Consider the following 19,187-nt stretch of genomic DNA (forward strand, 5'->3'; position numbering starts at 1 on the left):
AAGGAACAACAAAACTCTAATAAAAATCATCAACTCTTAACAAAATAACTTAATCACTGTACGAATGGTTGATGTCCAAATAACTGTTAAACACTACGATCCATAAATTCAGTTGATGTCTAAACACTATCTTTATCACTGTACAAATAACTTAATCATTGTATCCAGACCCTCAACGGTTTCAGAATGGTTCAGCCCTTTGTTCAACCGTTTCCAAAGGGTTGAGCGGTTCCTTCTCTCTTTCGTGCTCTATTTTAATTTTCACCACAAGCCTGCGAGCTTGCATAGAGGTGACCATGCATGGAAGGCGTGATGCCCCTTGACATTTTTCGGTCTTCTGCACATAAAATATTTGTGTGAAGTGACTATTTCACGACATCAGGCTCCCTATTTGTGTGAAGATATTTAAACTTTCACCTTGAACTCTTAATTTATTATAATAAAAAAAATTAAAAATAATAGTAATCATTAAGAAATTTGTAATGACTAACAAATATAAGTTTTTAATTTTATTTTAACATTATAACAAAATATAAGAGATTATTATTAAGAGAACAGAAAGGGAGTCAAGCAATGACGGATCTAGAAATTCTAAATAGTGGGACAATATTTAAATACATAAATTTATCTAAATATAAAATAAAATTTCTATAAAGACAAATACATATCATAATTGTTCTCTACGAATTTTTATAGTTTGAAAATATTGAATGATTTGCTCATTTTCAATACTATCAAAAACCTCTCTCTCTCTCTCTCTATATATATATATATGTAACTAAACAATTATTTAACCATTCATCTCCCATACGATTTCGCATTCAATTCTTGATGATATTCAGAGCAGAAAAAGCTCTTTTAATGGATGCAGTTGTCACTGGTAATATCAAAAATAACTTTAAAAACAAATACATCAATGTATATACAACATATTTTCTTGTCTCCAAAAGCTTCATAGAAAGATACCAATCCTTTCTAATTTTGAAAAGGCACTGTCAAAACATACATCTATGAAATAATTTTCAAGTTGGTTATTTAATGTATTGTTCATAACATAACATATAATGTTTCTTCTAAACATAAAAATAAAATAAGTAAATAAAAATTAAAATACCGAATTTCTCATTGAAAATAAATAAAAATTCAAATAAAGTAATATAAAAACAATAACTTTAAATACACTAACCACAAAGATCACTTTAAATGTATAGTTTAGCTATTCAAACAAGAAGGAGTAGAGATGGAAGAAGAAGTTTGTTTGTTTGTTTTTTTTTTTTCTTTTAATTTCACTCTTCTTACACTTTAAAATATGTTAGAGATAGAGAGGTACCTCAAAATATGAAAAGAATTGAAAAAGGTAAAAATAAAATATATAAAATATATAAAATATATAAAATATTCAAGAAAAGGTTAATAACAACTTATAGTTTTTTTTTATACTTAAAATACATACATTATTAATTTATAATTTTTTTTATCTTGATTTTCAATTTAAATGCATAACAACTTTTTTTTTAATAAAATATGTAATTTGTTGTTAACTTTTATAACATATTAAAATATATTTTTTAAATCTTCCTTCTCACATAAAGATAACTGCAGTAAGCCTCAAATTCAATTTTAATTTTGTAACTTTTTATATTTTTTTATATTTTTTTTGCTTTTAGATTTTAAATAAAGATAATATAATATTATATATATTATTAAAAAAAATCCTGAAAAGTTAGTGGGGGCAACTGCCCCCACAAGTCAATATGTGCATCCGTCATTGCTTTCAACCTTTAAAATCTCAGACTACAGCCTCCGAAACGTAAGTCCAAAATTTTGGACAAAATTAATTTATAATAAATTTATTAAAAAGTAATAATTTTTTAATGTTTCGGACAAAATTTTGGCCTTACGTTTCGGAGGCTTTAGCAATGCTCTTCTATTTAACACATGTTACATCCATATATAAGTTCTTGGTGCCACATTTGTTATATTTTTATAACTCTGTTAAATTAGCATATGTATTAATGGTGACTTAACAAAAATATTTTTTTTTTTGGAAAATATTGAGGAAAATAAGTTTAATATGTAAAATTTAGCATAAGTCAAATCCTGACTTAATTACTAGTTGTACTTACATACTTTACTATTTGTTACTCTACTTTTATTATATTTAATTAATCTTTATATATATATATATACTTACTTTTATAATTAACAATCTACTTATTCGTATTTAAAATTTATATTATGATACAATTTTAATTATTTATTATAAATTTAAAAGTTTATAATTTATATATTTTAAAATATTTTTTTTATAATTTATAATGATAATATGATTCATAAAATTATAAATATTTATTTATTACATACTTATAAATTAAATTTTAATATTTTGAATAAATTATTAACTTAATATATTTATTTATCTTAAATCTAAGATATAAAATTAAAACATGTCAGGAACTAGACATGTTTTGCACCACAAGTGATGTGGACATGCCAGGTGCTAACTACCAACTCACCAACTTGTTGGGTCTTAGGCCATATGAGAAGTGTTACATGATGTACCAATAAGGTTGTTTCGTTGGTGGCACAGTTCTATAAGGTTGTTTCGTTGGTGGCACAGTTTTATGTTTGGCAAAAGACTTGGCTGAGAACAACAAGGGTGCACGTGTGTTGGTGGTTTGTTCTGAGATCACTGCAGTCACTTTTCGTGGCCTAACTGACACTCATCTTGACAGTCTTGTGGGTCAAGCATTGTTTGGAGATGGTGCAGCTGCTGTTATTGTTGGTTCAGACCCTTTGCCTGTTGAGAAGCCTTTGGTTGAATTGGGGTGGACTGCACAAACAATCCTCCCAGACAGTGAAGGAGCCATTGATAGCCACCTTTGTGAAACTGGACTCACTTTTCATCTTCTCAAGGATGTTCCTGGGCCTCATCTCAAAGAACATTGAGAAGGCTTTGGTTGAAGCGTTTCAACCTTTGAACATCTCAGACTACAGCCTTAGAAACGTAACTCCGAAATTTCGGACAAAATTATTTCATATTAAATTTATTAAAAAATAATTATTTTTTAATATTTCAAACAAAATTTCGGCCTTACGTTTCGGAGGCTTTAGCAATACTCTTCTATTTAACACATGTTACATCCATACATAAGTAATGGCTTCGTGTTTAGCGTGGGTACAAAGCTTAGTTAAATTAGCATATGTACTGATGGACATGGTGGAGACTGAACTAAATTAATTTTTTTTTGGAAAATATGGAGGAAAATAAGTTTAATATGTAAAATTTAGCATAAGCCAAATCCTGAATTAATTTGCACTTGCATACTTTACTATTTGTTACTTCACTTTTTATTATATTTAATTAATCTTTATTTATATATATACACTTACTTTTATAATTAACAATCTACTTATTTATATTTAAAATTTATATTACGATACAATTTCAATTATTTATTATAAATTTAAAAATTTAAATAATAATTTATATGTTTTAAAATATTATTTTTATAATTTATAATGATAATATGATTTATAAAATTAAAAATATTTATTTATTTCATATTTATAAATTAAATTTTAATATTTTAAATAAATTATTAATTAACTTAATAAGTTTATTTATCTTAAATCTAAGATATAAAATTAAAACATGGCAGGAGCAGGACATGTTTTGCATCCCAAGTGGTGTGAACATGCCCGGTGCTTACTACCAAGCCATATGTTACATGATGTACCAATAAGGTTATTTCGTTGGTGACACAGTTTTACGTTTGGCAAAAGACTTGGCTGAGAACAACAAGGGTGCACGTGTGTTGGTGGTTTGTTTTGAGATCACTGCAGTCACTTTCCGTGGCCCAACTGACACTTCTCATCTTGACAGTCTTGTGGGTCAAGCACTGTTATTGTTGGTTCAGACCCTTTACCTGTTGAAAAGGTTTTGTTTGAATTGGTGTGGACTGCACAAACAATCCTCCTGGACAGTGAAGGAGCCATTGAGTGCCACCTTCGTGAAGTTGGACTCACTTTTCATCTTCTCAAGGATGTTCCTAGGCTCATATCAAAGAACATTGAGAAGGCTTTGGTTGAAGCCTTTCAAGCTTTGAACATCTCAGACTACAGCCTCCGAAACGTAAGTCCGAAATTTCGGACAAAATTATTTTATAATAAATTTATTAAAAATAATAATTTTTTAATAATTCGGACATAATTTTGGCCTTACGTTTTGAAGGCTTTAGCAATGTTCTTTTATTTAACACATGTTGCATCCATACATAAGTTCTTGGTGCCACATTTGTTATATTTTTATAACTCTGTCAGCAATGGCTTCGTGTTTAGCGTGGGAACAAAGCTCAGTTAAATTAGCATATGTATTGATGGACATGATGGAGACTTAGTTAAATTGATTTTTTTTTTGGAAAATATGGAAGAAAATAAGTTTAATGGGTAAAATTGAGCTTAAGTCAAATCCTAACTTAATTACTAGTTGCACTTACATACTTTACTATTTGTTACTCCGCTTTTATTATATTTAACTAATCTTTATTTATATGTATATACTTACATTTATAATTCACAATCTACTTATTTGTATTTAAAATTTATATTATAATACAATTTTAATTATTTATTATAAATTTAAAAGTTTAAATAATAATTTATATATTTTAAAATATTTTTTTTTATAATTTATAATGATAATATGATTTATAAAATTATAAATATTTATTTATTACATATTTATAAATTAAATTTTAATGTTTTAAATAAATTATTAATTAACTTAATATATTTATTTATCTTAAATCTAAGATATAAAATTCAAACATGCCTGGTCCTGGACATATTTTGCAGCACAAGTGGTGTGGACATGCCAGGTGCTGACTACCAAATCACCAAGTTGTTGGGTCTTAGGCCATATGTGAAGCGTTACACGATGTACCAACAAGGTTGTTTCGCTGGTGGCACGGTTCTACGTTTGGCAAAAGACTTAGCTGAGAACAATAAGGGTGCGCGTGTGTTGGTAGTTTGTTCTGAGATCACTGCAGTCACTTTTCGTGGCCCAACTGACACTCATCTTGACAGTCTTGTGGGTCAAGCATTGTTTGGAGATGGTGCAACTGTTGTTATTGTTGACTCAGACCATTTTCCTGTTGAGAAGCCTTTGTTTGAATTGGTGTGCACTGCACAAACAATCCTCCCAGACACTGAACGAGCCATTGATGGCCACCTTCGTGAAGTTGGACTCACTTTTCATCTTCTCAAGGTTGTTCCTAGGCTCATTTCAAAGAACATTGAGAAGGCTTTGGTTGAAGTCTTTCAACTAGTGACGGATCTAGGAATTCTAAGTAGTGGGGGCAATATTTAAATACATAAATTTATCTAAATATAAAATAAAAATTTTATAAAGACAAATACATATCATAATTGTTCTCTACAAATTTTCATAATTTGAAAATATTGAATGATTTTCTCATTTTCAATACTATCAAAAACCTCTCTCTATATATATGTAACTAAACAATTATTTAACCATTCATTTCCTATACGATTTCGCATCCAATTCTTGATGATATTCAGAGCAGAAAAAGCTCTTTCAACGGATGCAGTTGCCACTGGTAGTATCAAAAATAACACTAAAAGCAAATACATCAATGGTATACAACATATTTTCTTGTCTCCAAAAGCTTCATAGAAAGATACCAATCCTTTATAATTTTGAAAAGGCATTGTCAAAACATACTTCTATGAAATAATTTTCAAGTTAGTTATCTAAAGTAATGTTCATAACATACAATGTTTCTTCTAAATGTAACGACCCGGCTGATCACTACACACAGCACAGTACACTAGAAACACCGCACAGAAAAGAACAACTGTATACATATAGAGTCTAGAATATACATATACATGATCCAATCTGAAACAGAGTTAAAGTGTACCAAAAAGAAATACAATCATATGCTACTATCCCAAGTAGCTCAACAACAAAAAGAGTCATAAATGAGATCAGCTCCGTCGGTCCGCTGAAGACTCATCACTAGACATCACCTATCCCTGCTCTGCTCCCATACATAGTATGATCATTGCAGTCCAACATCATGGAAACAACAAAGGGTAAGCTAGTGTAATTAAAATCAACATACAATATACATATAGCAATATAATGAACAACAACTTCAGATTATCATCATACTTGTACAACTTATACCACTCAACAATATCAGCACCGCAATGCGGCAATATCAACACTGCTTAGCAGCAACAACAGCACCACTCAAGTGGTTATAACAGCATCGCAAAGTGGCAACAACATCACCGACTTAGCGGCTATAACAGCACCACATATGTGGCTAATACCAGCACCGACTTAGCGGCTATATTATCACACCACTCAGCACAGCAATTTAACACATTATTGTTTATCACCATTCGGCCCAACCTTCTATAGTTTCGCTATACTATAAAATTTTACATATTAATTCATCGATTTCAGCTCAACAATACACCTCTAACATAGCTAAATATTATTATCTCAGCTCTATCACTTAGTCATCATAGCATATTTATCAAATACAACTCAACTCAGCATATAACAACATTTATTAACAAGTTCAGCACAATCCAACCCCAACAATATATGTATATATCTCAATATCCCCTTTCGCGCCCGGCGTGCTCGAGGTCGCGCCCAGCGCGGCTCAACCCGAGAGCATCAGGGGCCATCGCGCCCAGTGCAAGAGTACTCGTGCCCGACGAGACTCAACCCAAGAGCACCAAGGCTCTCATCACGTGCCTGGCGCAATTCTAAATTGCGCCCAGCGCCTGCCTGGCAGAGACTCAAGGAGTCTCGTGCGCTCAGCGTGGCCTAACCCGCGCCCAGCGTGGGGAAGGCAAAGACCTACCAAGGTCTCGCGCCCGGCGCAATTCGCATTGCACCCAGCGCCCTCTTGGCAGAGACTCCCAAGGAGCCTCCGCGCCCAGCGAGTCTAAACGCGTGCCTAGCGCGACACCAGAGTACCCAAAACATGTCACCATTGATATCGCGCCCGGCGCAGCCCAAGTCACGCCCGGTGCGGGCCAACCAGAGACTCTCATTTGCAAGCTCGCCTGGCGCACACAGCCTTGCGCCCGACAGGCTTGCCTAAATAGAGTCTCCTGGTGGTCGCGCGCCCGGCGCGAAAAACAACGCCCAGCGCGAACTCATCAGTAACTCCCCCAAGTTTGAAAAATTTCCAAAACCTGCAAAACTTCACAGAAAATCCACATGCAAACGGTTCAAAGTGTCACATTTTCATCAAGGAGTTCGAAAGTACCAGCTTTATGTGCATGCAACAACAAATCAAAGAAAACCCCAAATTTTGACTCCAAACCACAAAACCCCAAAACCCCAATTTTCAGCAAGCTCAGCCATACACAATCAATCACCAGCAGCCAAATGAGTTCCTAAACCCGTATTCCAGCCAAAAACGCAGCAAAATACTAACTTCCCTTACCTCGGTACGAAGAAATCCGAGCTTCGGGGAGAACCCAAGGAGAAAACGAAGGAAGCTTGAACACGAGAAAGGAGAATAGAGAACTTCAACACCAACTAGCAACCCACTTCACTCAGTTCCACCACCTAGTAGCAGCCAAAAGGAAGGTCCAAGTGAAAAGGGTGAAGATTGAGAGTGAGATAAGAGAAATGAGAGAGTGAGAGTTTAGAGAGGAAGAGGGTTGGGGAAAGAAAATCCGTACGGGGTCTCACACTAAACATAAAAATAAAATAAGTAAATAAAAATTAAAATACCAAATTTCTCATTGAAAATAAATAAAAATTCAAATAAAGTAATATAAAAACAATAACTTTAAATACACTAACCTCAAAGATCACTTTAAATGTATAGTTTAACTATTCAAACAAGAAGGAGAAGAGATGGAAGAAGAAGTTTGTTTGTTTGTTTGTTTTTTTCAATTTCACTCTTCTACACTTTAAAATATGTTAGAGATAGAGGGGTACCTCAAAATATGAAAAGAATTGAAAAAGGTAAAAATAAAATAGAAAAAAGATATAAAATATTCAAGAAAAGGTTAATAACAACTTATGGTTTTTTTTTATACTTAAAATACATACATTTTTAATTTATATTTTTTTATTATCTTGATTTACAATTTAAATGCATAACAACTTTTTTTTTAATAAAATATGTAATTTGTTGTTAACTTTTATAACATATTAAATTTTTTTTTTAAATCTTCCTTCTCACACAAAGATAACTGCAGCAAGACTCAAATTCAGTTTTAATTTTGTAACTTTTTATATTTTTTTATATATTTTTTTGTTTTTAGATTTTAAATAAAGATAATATAATATTATATATATTATTAAAAAAAATCCTGAAAAGTTAGTGGGAACAACTGCCCCCACAAGTCAATACGTGTATCCGTCATTGGAGTCAAGAGATTATATATATATATATATATATATGAAAAAGTGAGAAATTCTAAAATAATTCTTATTTTTTAATAATAAAAAAAATATAGGATAAAGAAAAATCAAAAGAAATAAGTCGTTATATATCACACTTTCTTGTTTCCTCTTTATATTCAACATTTCTGATTTATTTTTCTAAAAATACAAGTAAATTTTTATTAAGAAATAGAAATATCACATACCAATTAATTAATTATTGTTGATTAATTTATTATTATAATAGTATTTTTTTATATAATTTAATTATGTAAATTTTATTTTCATATTTATATAAATATTAAAAAATTGATACTCTTCATTAAACCTTAGATCAGCATTCATCTTGATTGTGTTCAAGGCCACCAGTAGATATTACTTTCGGTATTATAGTCAATTACTTGCTAAAATTGGACAATATTTAGTGAAATGATTTAACTTCTTTTCCCTTCTAAGCATTTTGACAAATTAATTAACGTGGCTACCTCATTTTCATCATCATAATTGAAGGTTGAATCAATCGATTTAGCAGAGATGTTAAGGTATACCTATATTTCTATAAATAAAATGCCTCCAAAAGGGCTTGCAGGTTGCAGGAGGGTAACTAACTAGCGAAAACGACTGTTTTGCAACATTTTCACATTCTGATTAACTATTAATTAAATAGAATAGATTCAAACAACAATTTATTTAACTACAGGGTTGATCCAGTGGTTACAAGTAAAGATAGATGTATAAAAACTTGGAGCAAGCTTGAATAAACTTTAGATAGATACATAAAGACTTGGGACATATTTAAATAAACATTTCTAAAAATACATTTGGGAGAAAAGTATAAATAAAAAATAAAATAATATTTTTCATAAATTAAAATTAGTTTTATACATAAACTAATTTATAATTTTTAGAAAGGTTATATGAAAGAGTTGTTACAAATTAGTTTATATATAAACTAATGTTTTTTTCTAAAAATGTTTTTACAAAAGTTTGTCCAAACAAATCCTTAGGTAGAATATTATTTTTAATGTTGAAAAAATAATTATTTACAGCATACCACAAGTATGAAATTATTTGCGGGTAAGAGATGGGGCTAACTTTAGGTAAGTAGCTAAATCAGTTCAGCGAATGGTCAACCAAATGTGCAAAAGCAAAATGTTCAACTTGTGATGAAGCCCCAAAAGAGGGGTATTTTTCCCAACTTTATGATCGATTACTAGGAAATGAGTTATTAGTTTTGTGAATAATCTCCCCTGCAAACAAATGTCTTGACATGAGAAGGGACCTAATTATGGTTTGTTACAGCTCCTATTGGGAATGCAACTTTTCCTGGCTGTGTGAAATTGAAATACATTATTTTTTTCTCCATCAAATTCAGATACTTTCATGAAATTGCACATGATTTGTGCAGTGGATAAAGGCATAAAGCTGATTAGAATCCCTTTTTTGCTTTTGGGATGTCAAGCTGTTAGCGTTCTTAAGTCCCTCTTGTTACTGTATAGAGAACTCTACTTGACTCAACAATAGATTTTCAGACGCGGGTGATTTTGGTCATGCACATGTAGAGAACTAGCGGAGGGTACTAGTTTCTTCTCACTCGCAACGTTTATGTTTTATTTAGGAGAGGGAAAAAAAAGAGTTAATAGATGAAAATTGATTTAATAGAAAAAAGATAAGAAATAAATAAAAATTTTAACTGTTTGGTAAAATATAATTATATGAGATAGAGAAAAATTGTTATTTTAAAATTGTATTTATATAATTAGATTTTTATATAAAAATATATTTAAATAATTACATCTTTATCTTTTATTAACTAATTATTTAAATAATAGTGTAGGATTAGTTTTATTCAACCACTTTTTTTGAAAAAAATTCAAATCAATCCACTCATAAGAGAAGAATTAAATCCATTGAACCTATCATAACTTCCTCACAAATGCAATCATTTTCTCCAAATATATATTTTTTTTAATTCCTTGATAATCTCTCATTTTCTTATTTATTTTCTACTAAATCACCTCTTCCTAACACACTATTAATGCATGTATTCATAATTTTTTTTATATGTTTGTTAGCATCACAGTATCTGTGCATTACAAAAAAATTGATGTATATTGACACACACTACAATACATATTATTAAAAATTATTTTTACAATTTTACCTACATAATAAATACAATATATATTGATATATTGTTAAAAAGTATGGATATAAACTATAATGACAAACAAAATATGTTAAATCTCATTAAAAATTAATATTAAAAATGTGTGTAACTATATGTCAAATAAATATATACATATATATATATATATTATACTTATAACAATATTTTTTGTATGTCAGTAACATTTCTTGTAGTGTATATATTTGAAAAAAAATGTAAAATTTTAAATAAAAAGATCAAAACCAAAGAAAACCAAAATAAAATGATTTAAAAACACATTTATATTAAAAAATAATTTTATAATATTTTATATTAGAATAAGTAATTATAACACATATATTTAGTGTAAAAATAAATTAAATTTATATATATATATATATATATATGATTAAGAGTATTTTTAATATTTTTAAAGTGTTAGTATAATTACAAATATGAATACTTTACTATCTGATTTATTATTAAGTGAATATTTATTTAATTATATATTTAAAATTTATAATAAATTTTATATGGGAATATATGCGGCTACGAGTTTATTTATTTATTTATTTCATCCTTATGATTTGCGCCCTCTTGCTGATTACTTTAGTTACATCGTGTTATTATAACTTTCTATATATATAGAGAGAGAAAAAAAAAAATTCAAATGACACCGATGTAATTTTTACTAAATATTACACCGCTCAATAACTTTATATTAAATATAAATTTTATAAATCCAACCTTAAATTAAAAATTCTTTACTCTTAAATTATATATACAAAATTTTATACTAATCTAAGATGATTTGATATTTGATTCTTATGAAACAAAATTAACGTAATATATACATTTCAAAATATAATAAAATATGAACTATAAGAATAAAATATTAAATTATTTTAAATTAATATAAAATTTTGTATATATAATTTAAAAATAATAAACTTTCAATTTAACAATTAAATTTATAAAATTTATATTTAATATAAAATTATTAACCAGTAAAATATTTAATAAAAGTTATATATATATATACCTATACACTGATGAGTCTGATGAATAATTTTTTGGGTCTCTATCTTAATTCTTACATCAGTGTTTCAGTTTTTGGACCCAAACGTACGGGAATATTAAAAATTATTTTGAATGACGATAAATTATTCCCAAAATTCTTTCTATCTATGTAGATCTCAATTGGCCCCCAGGCATGTCATTACCTATAATTGGGAACATGCTTTGATTATGATTCAAAGACGTTTCATGTATGGGACATTTATTATATGGGAACATTGGCTCTAACGGGGACATTTCAAATATCGCAAATTATGTTGGTCAAGACAAATTAACGTTTAATTATGATTCAAAATAAATCGACGTTTAATTTGACACTAACCTGCTAGGACAAAACAAAAAGGTACAACATTATTACTGGTAATTAATTAGCTCTCAAATGAAAATTACTGTTGACTTAACTGATACGTGCTATTTTCTTTTTTTTCTTTTTCTTTTTTTGAACTAAACAAACCCACTTAAAATAAATTATGTATATTTTCTTTTAATTTTAATTATTTAAACATAATTTGATAGTCTATTTGTAATTCTCATTTTTTATAATAAAAAGTCATTAAAAATTTATCAATAAAAAGTTACAATAATAATAATAATAATAAAGACCAAACATAATTTCTCATCTATCTACCTATTCTGCCATGTGGTCAATCTTAGTACATTAGATAAACTCTCTATCTGTGATGTGTGATGTACATATTAATTGTTAAAATATTAATATATAGGTTTATTTTATTTTATGGATATCTCCTGTAATAGTTAGTATTCATCATAGGTGGATGAAGTACTAGCTAATTGACTTGCTTAAAAGCGTGACCTAGTATAGCTGCAACTTGTCATTAGAATAATTTCACGGCAAAGTGAAGAGATAATTTGTATTGAAGAGATCTAGAACTAGAACAAATAAAATGCTTGAATATGAGATTGGATTATCTTTGTGATTGTATCAGTTCCTTGTCAGAGCTACAAGCTTTTCTTGCTGACTGCTCAACTTAATATTATATTAATTATAACGGGAATCTCTAAAAGAAATAAGATTCAAATCTACAAATAATTATTTCATCTGGGCTTGTTCTTAATACTATTAATAACTAACAATTTATCCATCTAGAACTTTGAATGCATGAAGAAGGAAACAATAACGGTAGGTTGTTGATAAAAAACAAATATTTTTTCTTAAACATAATGATTAATTGTGACACAACTACCAATGTGCAATAAAATAATACTCCGCAATGTTTACACAAAGTCTTCAATATTCCTTTAGAATAAAAATACAAGTAATCATATTTAGTATGCAAACCTTAAGGGGTTGGTAGTATAGTAGGTGAGCAAATTATACATGACTCCATATACGTAGTTAAACAATATTTTTTAAATATTTTTTAATTATCAGTTAATTTAAATGAAGATTACAAAATCAGGAGATAAAATCATTAAATAAGATATGTGATTTTCAATTTTTATATATTTTAATAACTTTTAATTAATTAATTTAAAAAAATGTATTTAAAAGAGTGTTAGAAAGTGTATTCCTAACATTTCTTAAGAATAAAAATTGATTATTTGTTGAACAAATAGCGTGTTTGTATTCATGTCCGAAACGTGAAAAATCACGTTTAACGTGAAAGTTATTATTAATAGTTTTCACGTTAAACGTGGTTTTTCACGTTTCAGACTTGAATACAAACATGCTCAAAGTGTGTTAAATCTTAGAAAGTATTAAAAAAGTGTTACAAAGCGTGTGGTTCAGCGATAGGGGTTGATCCATGCTTAAGTAAGGTCAGGAGTTCGAATCCTACCTTGTGTAGGATCAGCTATTCCACCTTTTAAAGTGCTTTTAATATAGCGAGGAGATTAGTCATTACTATCAGTCCTGGATACTCCATAACGAAAAAAAAAAAATTGTTGAACAATGTATTACAAAGGCACAAGAGATTGCAAGAGGGCAAAGGAGGGAGATAAGAGAGGCATGAAAGAGATTAATATGCGATGCTTCGCCAGTGGCCACCTACGACGTGGCTAAACGAGGTCTCATGGGGTAGACATCTAGCCCGAGAGCGTCCATGACAAACGATCGGTCTCATAACTAAATGATTTTTGTTTCTGTTTTTTTTTTTTTAAATATTAGCTTTAATTGGTGTCAATATATATATTATCCTTAATTTTTATAATTTTTTAAATATGAGGCTGAAAGTGTTAGTTATAAAGATTGAGGGTTTGGATTCGAAAATAAATGAACAAAAACTACTAGTTTTCAAATTTGTTAGCTATCTTTCTATGTCTCCATGCATTTATGTAGCATATCAAGGAAAAATTTTCAATTACTATGAGGAATGTAAAGTATAAATCTAGATCATGCAACCATAGATGAATTATCGATTCTAACAGTCATTTATTGTTACATGACAACTTTAAAAGTGATGTACATTTATCTTTTAATTTTAATAATCAATATATAATTTAATGGTTTAAAATTACGATTTTCATTTTTCATCAAGAGTTATAATCCATTTGATGGATAAGAATTAATTTTATTTGCAGTATTGTAATTATGAATAATAATAAAGTGAGATAAGATAAAGTGGGGGATGAATAGTAATCCATCCTGCCTTGTCTCATTTAATATAAGTATTCATTTATTGAATATTTATGAATTTTATAAGCAATATATCTATGAATATTTATGATTATTTGTAAATATTTTTTAAAATATAAAGTTTTAAATAAGAAGATAAGAAATAAAATAAATAAAAAATAAAAAATTTAAAAACATATATTTATTTTAAAAATTAATTTTATAACATATATTTTTTTAAAAAATAAATAATTATGATAAATATTTATACTAAAAATAAAATAAAATATTTTATATAATTAAAATATTTTAATATTTTAAAAATATGAATATTTATAAATATAAATTTCTTACTACCTATATCTCTGCTCTCAACTCCATTATTAAATAGACATTCATTTAATTATTATTATAAAAATTGAGAAACTTTGTCCATCTAATAGTTAAATACAGACAAATATTAGAAATAACAGATAATTATTTAAAGTTTTTTTACATAAAAAAAATATAATGTCACTAAAAAGTAAAAATCAAAAAATAATTACCAAAATATATTTTTTCTAATATGTATAAATTATTTATTTAAAATTTATATCAATTTTCATCTACAAATATTCAAAGATAAGTATTCTTTTGAAATTCAATGATCAGTACAAAAGTTTTTACATTCAATAAAAGCTATTAATATAATTTTTAAGATAGTTATATCAAGAGCCAATACACTTACCATAAATAGTGAGATGAGATTACATAAGAGTATGGACAGCGCATGATCTTTTTTCTCATTCTTGTGTCATCTCTAAGCATGACTAACGATGTTCTTGAGGATTAATTATAATATAAATATGTAAACAAAAATTGAAAATAACAAGTTAACCGATCATTTGACTTTGAACTGGAAAACAATCCAAAACTTTCATTTATAAATCGTAGTTGGGGGGTAATAATTAAACTGCAAGAAAATGGCGTCACCGCGATTCTCGAACAGTTGAACTTATCCTAAAGTGGGCAGACCAGGGGGAAGGGAGAGAAAGAGACTAGCATACCAAGGCAAAGCAATTCCAAGTGTGTGGTTCAGCGGTAGGGGTTGATTCACGCTTACTTAAGGTCAGGGGTTCGAATCCTGCCTGCTGTATGCAGCCGCGTTAAATCTTGGAGCCAGCTATCCCACCCTTTGAGGTGCCTCCCTCGTAGCGAGGACGAGAGTTTTCAGAATCTCAACCTTAAAAACAACAAGTACTTTCCTTCCCACCGTTAAGATCCAATGCTGCCAAAACTCCTAAGATTCGACACCCAACCTCAACCCTTCGATTTGTCGTTAGTTGGTCAAATCATACCATGGACCCCACCAAGAATACGATTCCATATCATATGAATGAAAAAAACGAACGTTCTTCTTCCACAATTATCCTCTCTCTTCCCCACCATCCATCTGCCCTTTGAGTCATACCAAAGCCACTTGGATTCCATAAAAAAATTTAAAATATTTTTTTTTACTTCCTTTTTATTTTTCCTCTTTTTTATATGAAGAGTTCTGAATTGGGTGCCTAATATTTTCGGTTTTCCGTATTTATCTTTGGAAGCTTGTGGGTTATTATGTATTTATGTGATACCTGGGCGCACTCTGCTCTCATGTTCTATATGTGAAGTGGGTGCTTCTTGTCTTTTTGTTTTAGCTTCTGGGGTTTGTGGTTGGTCTTGGAGATTGGTTTTGTGAACTTGGATACAATGGGTTCTGGTACCAATTTGGTGACTACTATAATTGGGTTTGGGTTGAGTGCAACTTTCATTGTGTTTGTTTGCACCAGAATAATTTGTGGAAGACTACGAGAGCGTGTGGGATCAAGGACTATATATGAAATTGAAACAAGAAGTGATATAGAACGGGTAATTTCAGCTGTGACTTGCACTTCTTTGTGTGTGTTGATTTTGCTAGTTAACATGATTAGAGGTAGGTAATGAATCAATATGTTAAGCTCTTGGTGGGTCATCAAGTTATGGTTTCTTAATTGTTGTACTATATTTGATGAATAATGATAGCTGCAACTTTATGTTAAGTCAATATATACTGTGTCATTCAGTTTTGTAGAAGAGATTATGTGATGAAAATTTTCAATCAGATGGAGAAATGGGTGCTCTTATATTGATTAGCATGTGTAATTGCTTCATGTTGGTGTTCTGTTCCCTTTGGGTGCTTCAGATTTTAATTTTTGCATTGTTTACTTGATAGGCAGAATATCACGGTAATGACCCTGAACCTGCTTTTGTTGCTGCAATCCCCACTTTGAATTTCAACCAAGAAGCCTTCAGTAACTTTGAAAGTACACAGTTAAGTCTAGTTTGTAGTCTCTAGCGATTCTCTAATTTCAAGGTCATAGACAATGTTCTTTTTTTACTTTATAAAAAGTTATTTAAAAGAGGCATTTTCTAAGTAGGAGTCAAGTCAATATGTTGATATATTATTCCGTTTGCTTTTACAGGTGTGTGATATGTTTGGCAGAGTACAAAGAAAAAGAACTATTGCGTATCATACCAAAATGTGGCCACAGTTTTCACCTTTCTTGCATTGATATGTGGCTGAGAAAACAATCCACGTGTCCAGTGTGCCGTTTGTCACTACAGAATGCTAATGAAGCAAAACATGTGAGACATGTACCATTTACTATTAGGCAATCTCTTGATGAGTCCCACTCCAATACTTCTTCAGAAAGGATCACAGATAATGAGATGGAAGTTGAACATAATGCTAGTAACTCCCCACAATCAACTTTGGAAGAACCAGACACCAGACACTGATGTTGTAGTGTGTGCCTAATCTGTGTATGTAAAGGAACATTGCTACTACCTCCCTAGAACATTGCTACTAACACTACACTTTTTGATATATTTATTATGTGAATTTTAGTTGACTCTCACCGAATGATGCTGGATTATTTTATATTTAGTAAGACACGTATAAAATTTACTCAGATAATAAGAAGGGTTAGACTAGTGTGTTTTTATTGGTATTTAGATGCTTTTGAATAGATTGAAATGAAATTGTATGTTCGTTTTATGGCATTTCTATCTACTAGTGTAAAAGAAGGCTTTCAAAAGTTACATAACAGTTTCTAACTCTATACAAGTTAAACAAGTTGAAAATGTAGAATTTGTCTTGATACGATTAAAGTAACTGATTCTCATAGTAAGTAATGAAAAATTAACTGAAGAACAACATAATTTTGTTATTATTAATAAATAGACCTATACCGTATGGAGGCCGACTGGGCCGAACACCAGAATGCAAAAATCGGGTCGAACAATCCGAACCCGTAAGTAATCAGGCCGACCACCAGCACTGTAACACATCTAGTCCGAATACCCGAGTCTGCCGACCACACGTGAACAGATAAAACTCATCGGTGTGCTCGGCCAAGCCCAGCGCTTCTGTCAGGCTAATTATGGAGATTAATTAACATAACACATCGGATTAGCTTCCTAATTTTCTGGGGCCCAATTCTTAATCACGGCCCAATACGAGTACCTATAAATAGAGTTCTAGCGAGGTATATAACTAATTTTTACCTACCGCATTTATTACGCCGAGCACTTACTTGAGCGTTGGAGTGTCTTTGCAGGCACAGCCCCCCTCACATCGGACTAATCGGATAGAAACGAGAAGACCGAGACCTAAGATCCGACCCGCTACAACAAGGATAATCGAAGTGTGTTTCCTAACACAGGAACATTTGGCGCCCACAGTGGGGCCGAAGAGATACTTTAGCCCTATTTCAACTCTACCAACTGAGATCGAGACATGGTAGTGACCCGCAAAGGACAATCAGCAACGACCCAACCGATTCCCAACGTTAACGCCGAAGACAATCCCGTCATGACCAACCAAGAGCGCTACCCGTACGGAATGCCTCGAACTCAACCGGAACCCGTGATTCAACAGGTCCAGCCAAACACTGACCGAACTCAACCCAATTTGCATGATGACCTCCGTGCGTTGAGGGAGGAAATGGAGACCATCCGAAGGCAAAGAGAAGCCGATGCCCGAGAACTAGCCGAGTTACGTCGACAAAATGCCGAGCTTCGGATTCTGAACCAAACTTTCGTGCCGTCCACCCCCACAGCAGCGGAGGAGTCCGCCTATCACGCCCCAACCGACCAGGTCACTCGAACTCCGGTCACCTCGTTGATAGCCAACAAGGCCGACACCACCGTCCACTCCTTAAGACATCCTTTCTCACGGAGGATAATGGAAGCGATTCTTTTGGATCATTGGAAGAATCTCCCAATTGAGAAGTACGACGGGACCACTGATCCCGACGAACACCTGAACGTTTTTTTGACGCAGGCGACCCTCTCCACGCAAGACGACTCGGCTTTGTGTCGAATATTCCCCATATCATTGAAGGGAAGGGCCCTGAGTTGGTTCACCAGGTTGCCGAGTTCTTCCATCGACTCGTTTGGCGAGTTGTCATCCCAGTTCACTTTACAATTCGCGACGAGCAAGCCGTATAGGACGACCTCGTTGGCTCTAGCGGGGATTCGTCAGGAGAAAAAAGAAATTTTAAGATGCTTTATGGACCGATTCAACAAGATTGCCATGGAGATAGGCGATCTTAACCCGGCCGTCGCCCTAGACAGGCTGAGCACTGCCCTGAAACCGGGGCCTTTCGTGAATAGCCTCTGTAAGAAACCACCACTCGATATGAATGATTTGCGTCGCCGAGCCGAGAAGTATATGCAGATGGAGGAGCTTGCGGAAACCCGAAATCAGGCCAGAGCCGAGGAGGGTAATAGCAGGAAGGAGCCGAGCCAAGAACTGATGAAAAAGGCTAACGCCGAACCTTCAAACGCCCGGCCCCCGAGGGGACCACGATACATGGCGTACACTCCCCTCAATTCGAGTAGGGCTAAGGTGTTGAAGCAAGCCCTCGCATCAG

General features: G+C 31.4%; 2 protein-coding genes and 1 pseudogene across 2 annotated transcripts; all 3 read left to right on the forward strand.

Moving 5' to 3' along the window:
• The first annotated feature begins 2,463 nt into the window (after positions 1-2,463).
• LOC109802415 (chalcone synthase 2 pseudogene) lies at positions 2,464-2,949 on the forward strand (annotated as a pseudogene).
• Positions 2,950-4,581: 1,632 nt separating this feature from the next.
• Positions 4,582-5,371, forward strand: LOC109788092 (chalcone synthase 2). Its single transcript, XM_083071528.1, has one exon. The coding sequence runs from the start codon at positions 4,706-4,708 to the stop codon at positions 5,369-5,371; it is 666 nt and encodes a 221-aa protein (XP_082927654.1). The 5' UTR covers positions 4,582-4,705.
• Positions 5,372-15,658: 10,287 nt separating this feature from the next.
• Positions 15,659-17,193, forward strand: LOC109800652 (RING-H2 finger protein ATL39). Its single transcript, XM_020361463.3, has 3 exons — positions 15,659-16,140; positions 16,484-16,581; positions 16,734-17,193. Exons 1-3 carry the CDS (start codon positions 15,982-15,984, stop codon positions 17,047-17,049), a joined length of 573 nt encoding a protein of 190 aa, XP_020217052.1. The 5' UTR covers positions 15,659-15,981; the 3' UTR covers positions 17,050-17,193.
• Positions 17,194-19,187: the final 1,994 nt, after the last annotated feature.

The sequence above is a fragment of the Cajanus cajan genome, chromosome 3, assembly GCF_000230855.2.
Source record: "Cajanus cajan strain Asha chromosome 3, NIPB_CcT2T_4, whole genome shotgun sequence".
NCBI classification, from domain to species: domain Eukaryota; kingdom Viridiplantae; phylum Streptophyta; class Magnoliopsida; order Fabales; family Fabaceae; genus Cajanus; species Cajanus cajan.

What these genes read in the sequence shown, in the direction of transcription:
- LOC109800652 (XM_020361463.3), top strand. Translation starts at nt 15,982, where the DNA reads ATGGGTTCTGGTACCAATTTGGTGACTACTATAATTGGGTTTGGGTTG. An exon ending in CAAGAAGTGATATAGAACGG is followed by an intron (nt 16,141 to 16,483) that starts GTAATTTCAGCT and finishes TTTACTTGATAG; the next exon opens with GCAGAATATCACGGTAATGA. An exon ending in AGTAACTTTGAAAGTACACA is followed by an intron (nt 16,582 to 16,733) that starts GTTAAGTCTAGT and finishes TTGCTTTTACAG; the next exon opens with GTGTGTGATATGTTTGGCAG.
- LOC109788092 (XM_083071528.1), top strand. Translation starts at nt 4,706, where the DNA reads ATGATTTATAAAATTATAAATATTTATTTATTACATATTTATAAATTA.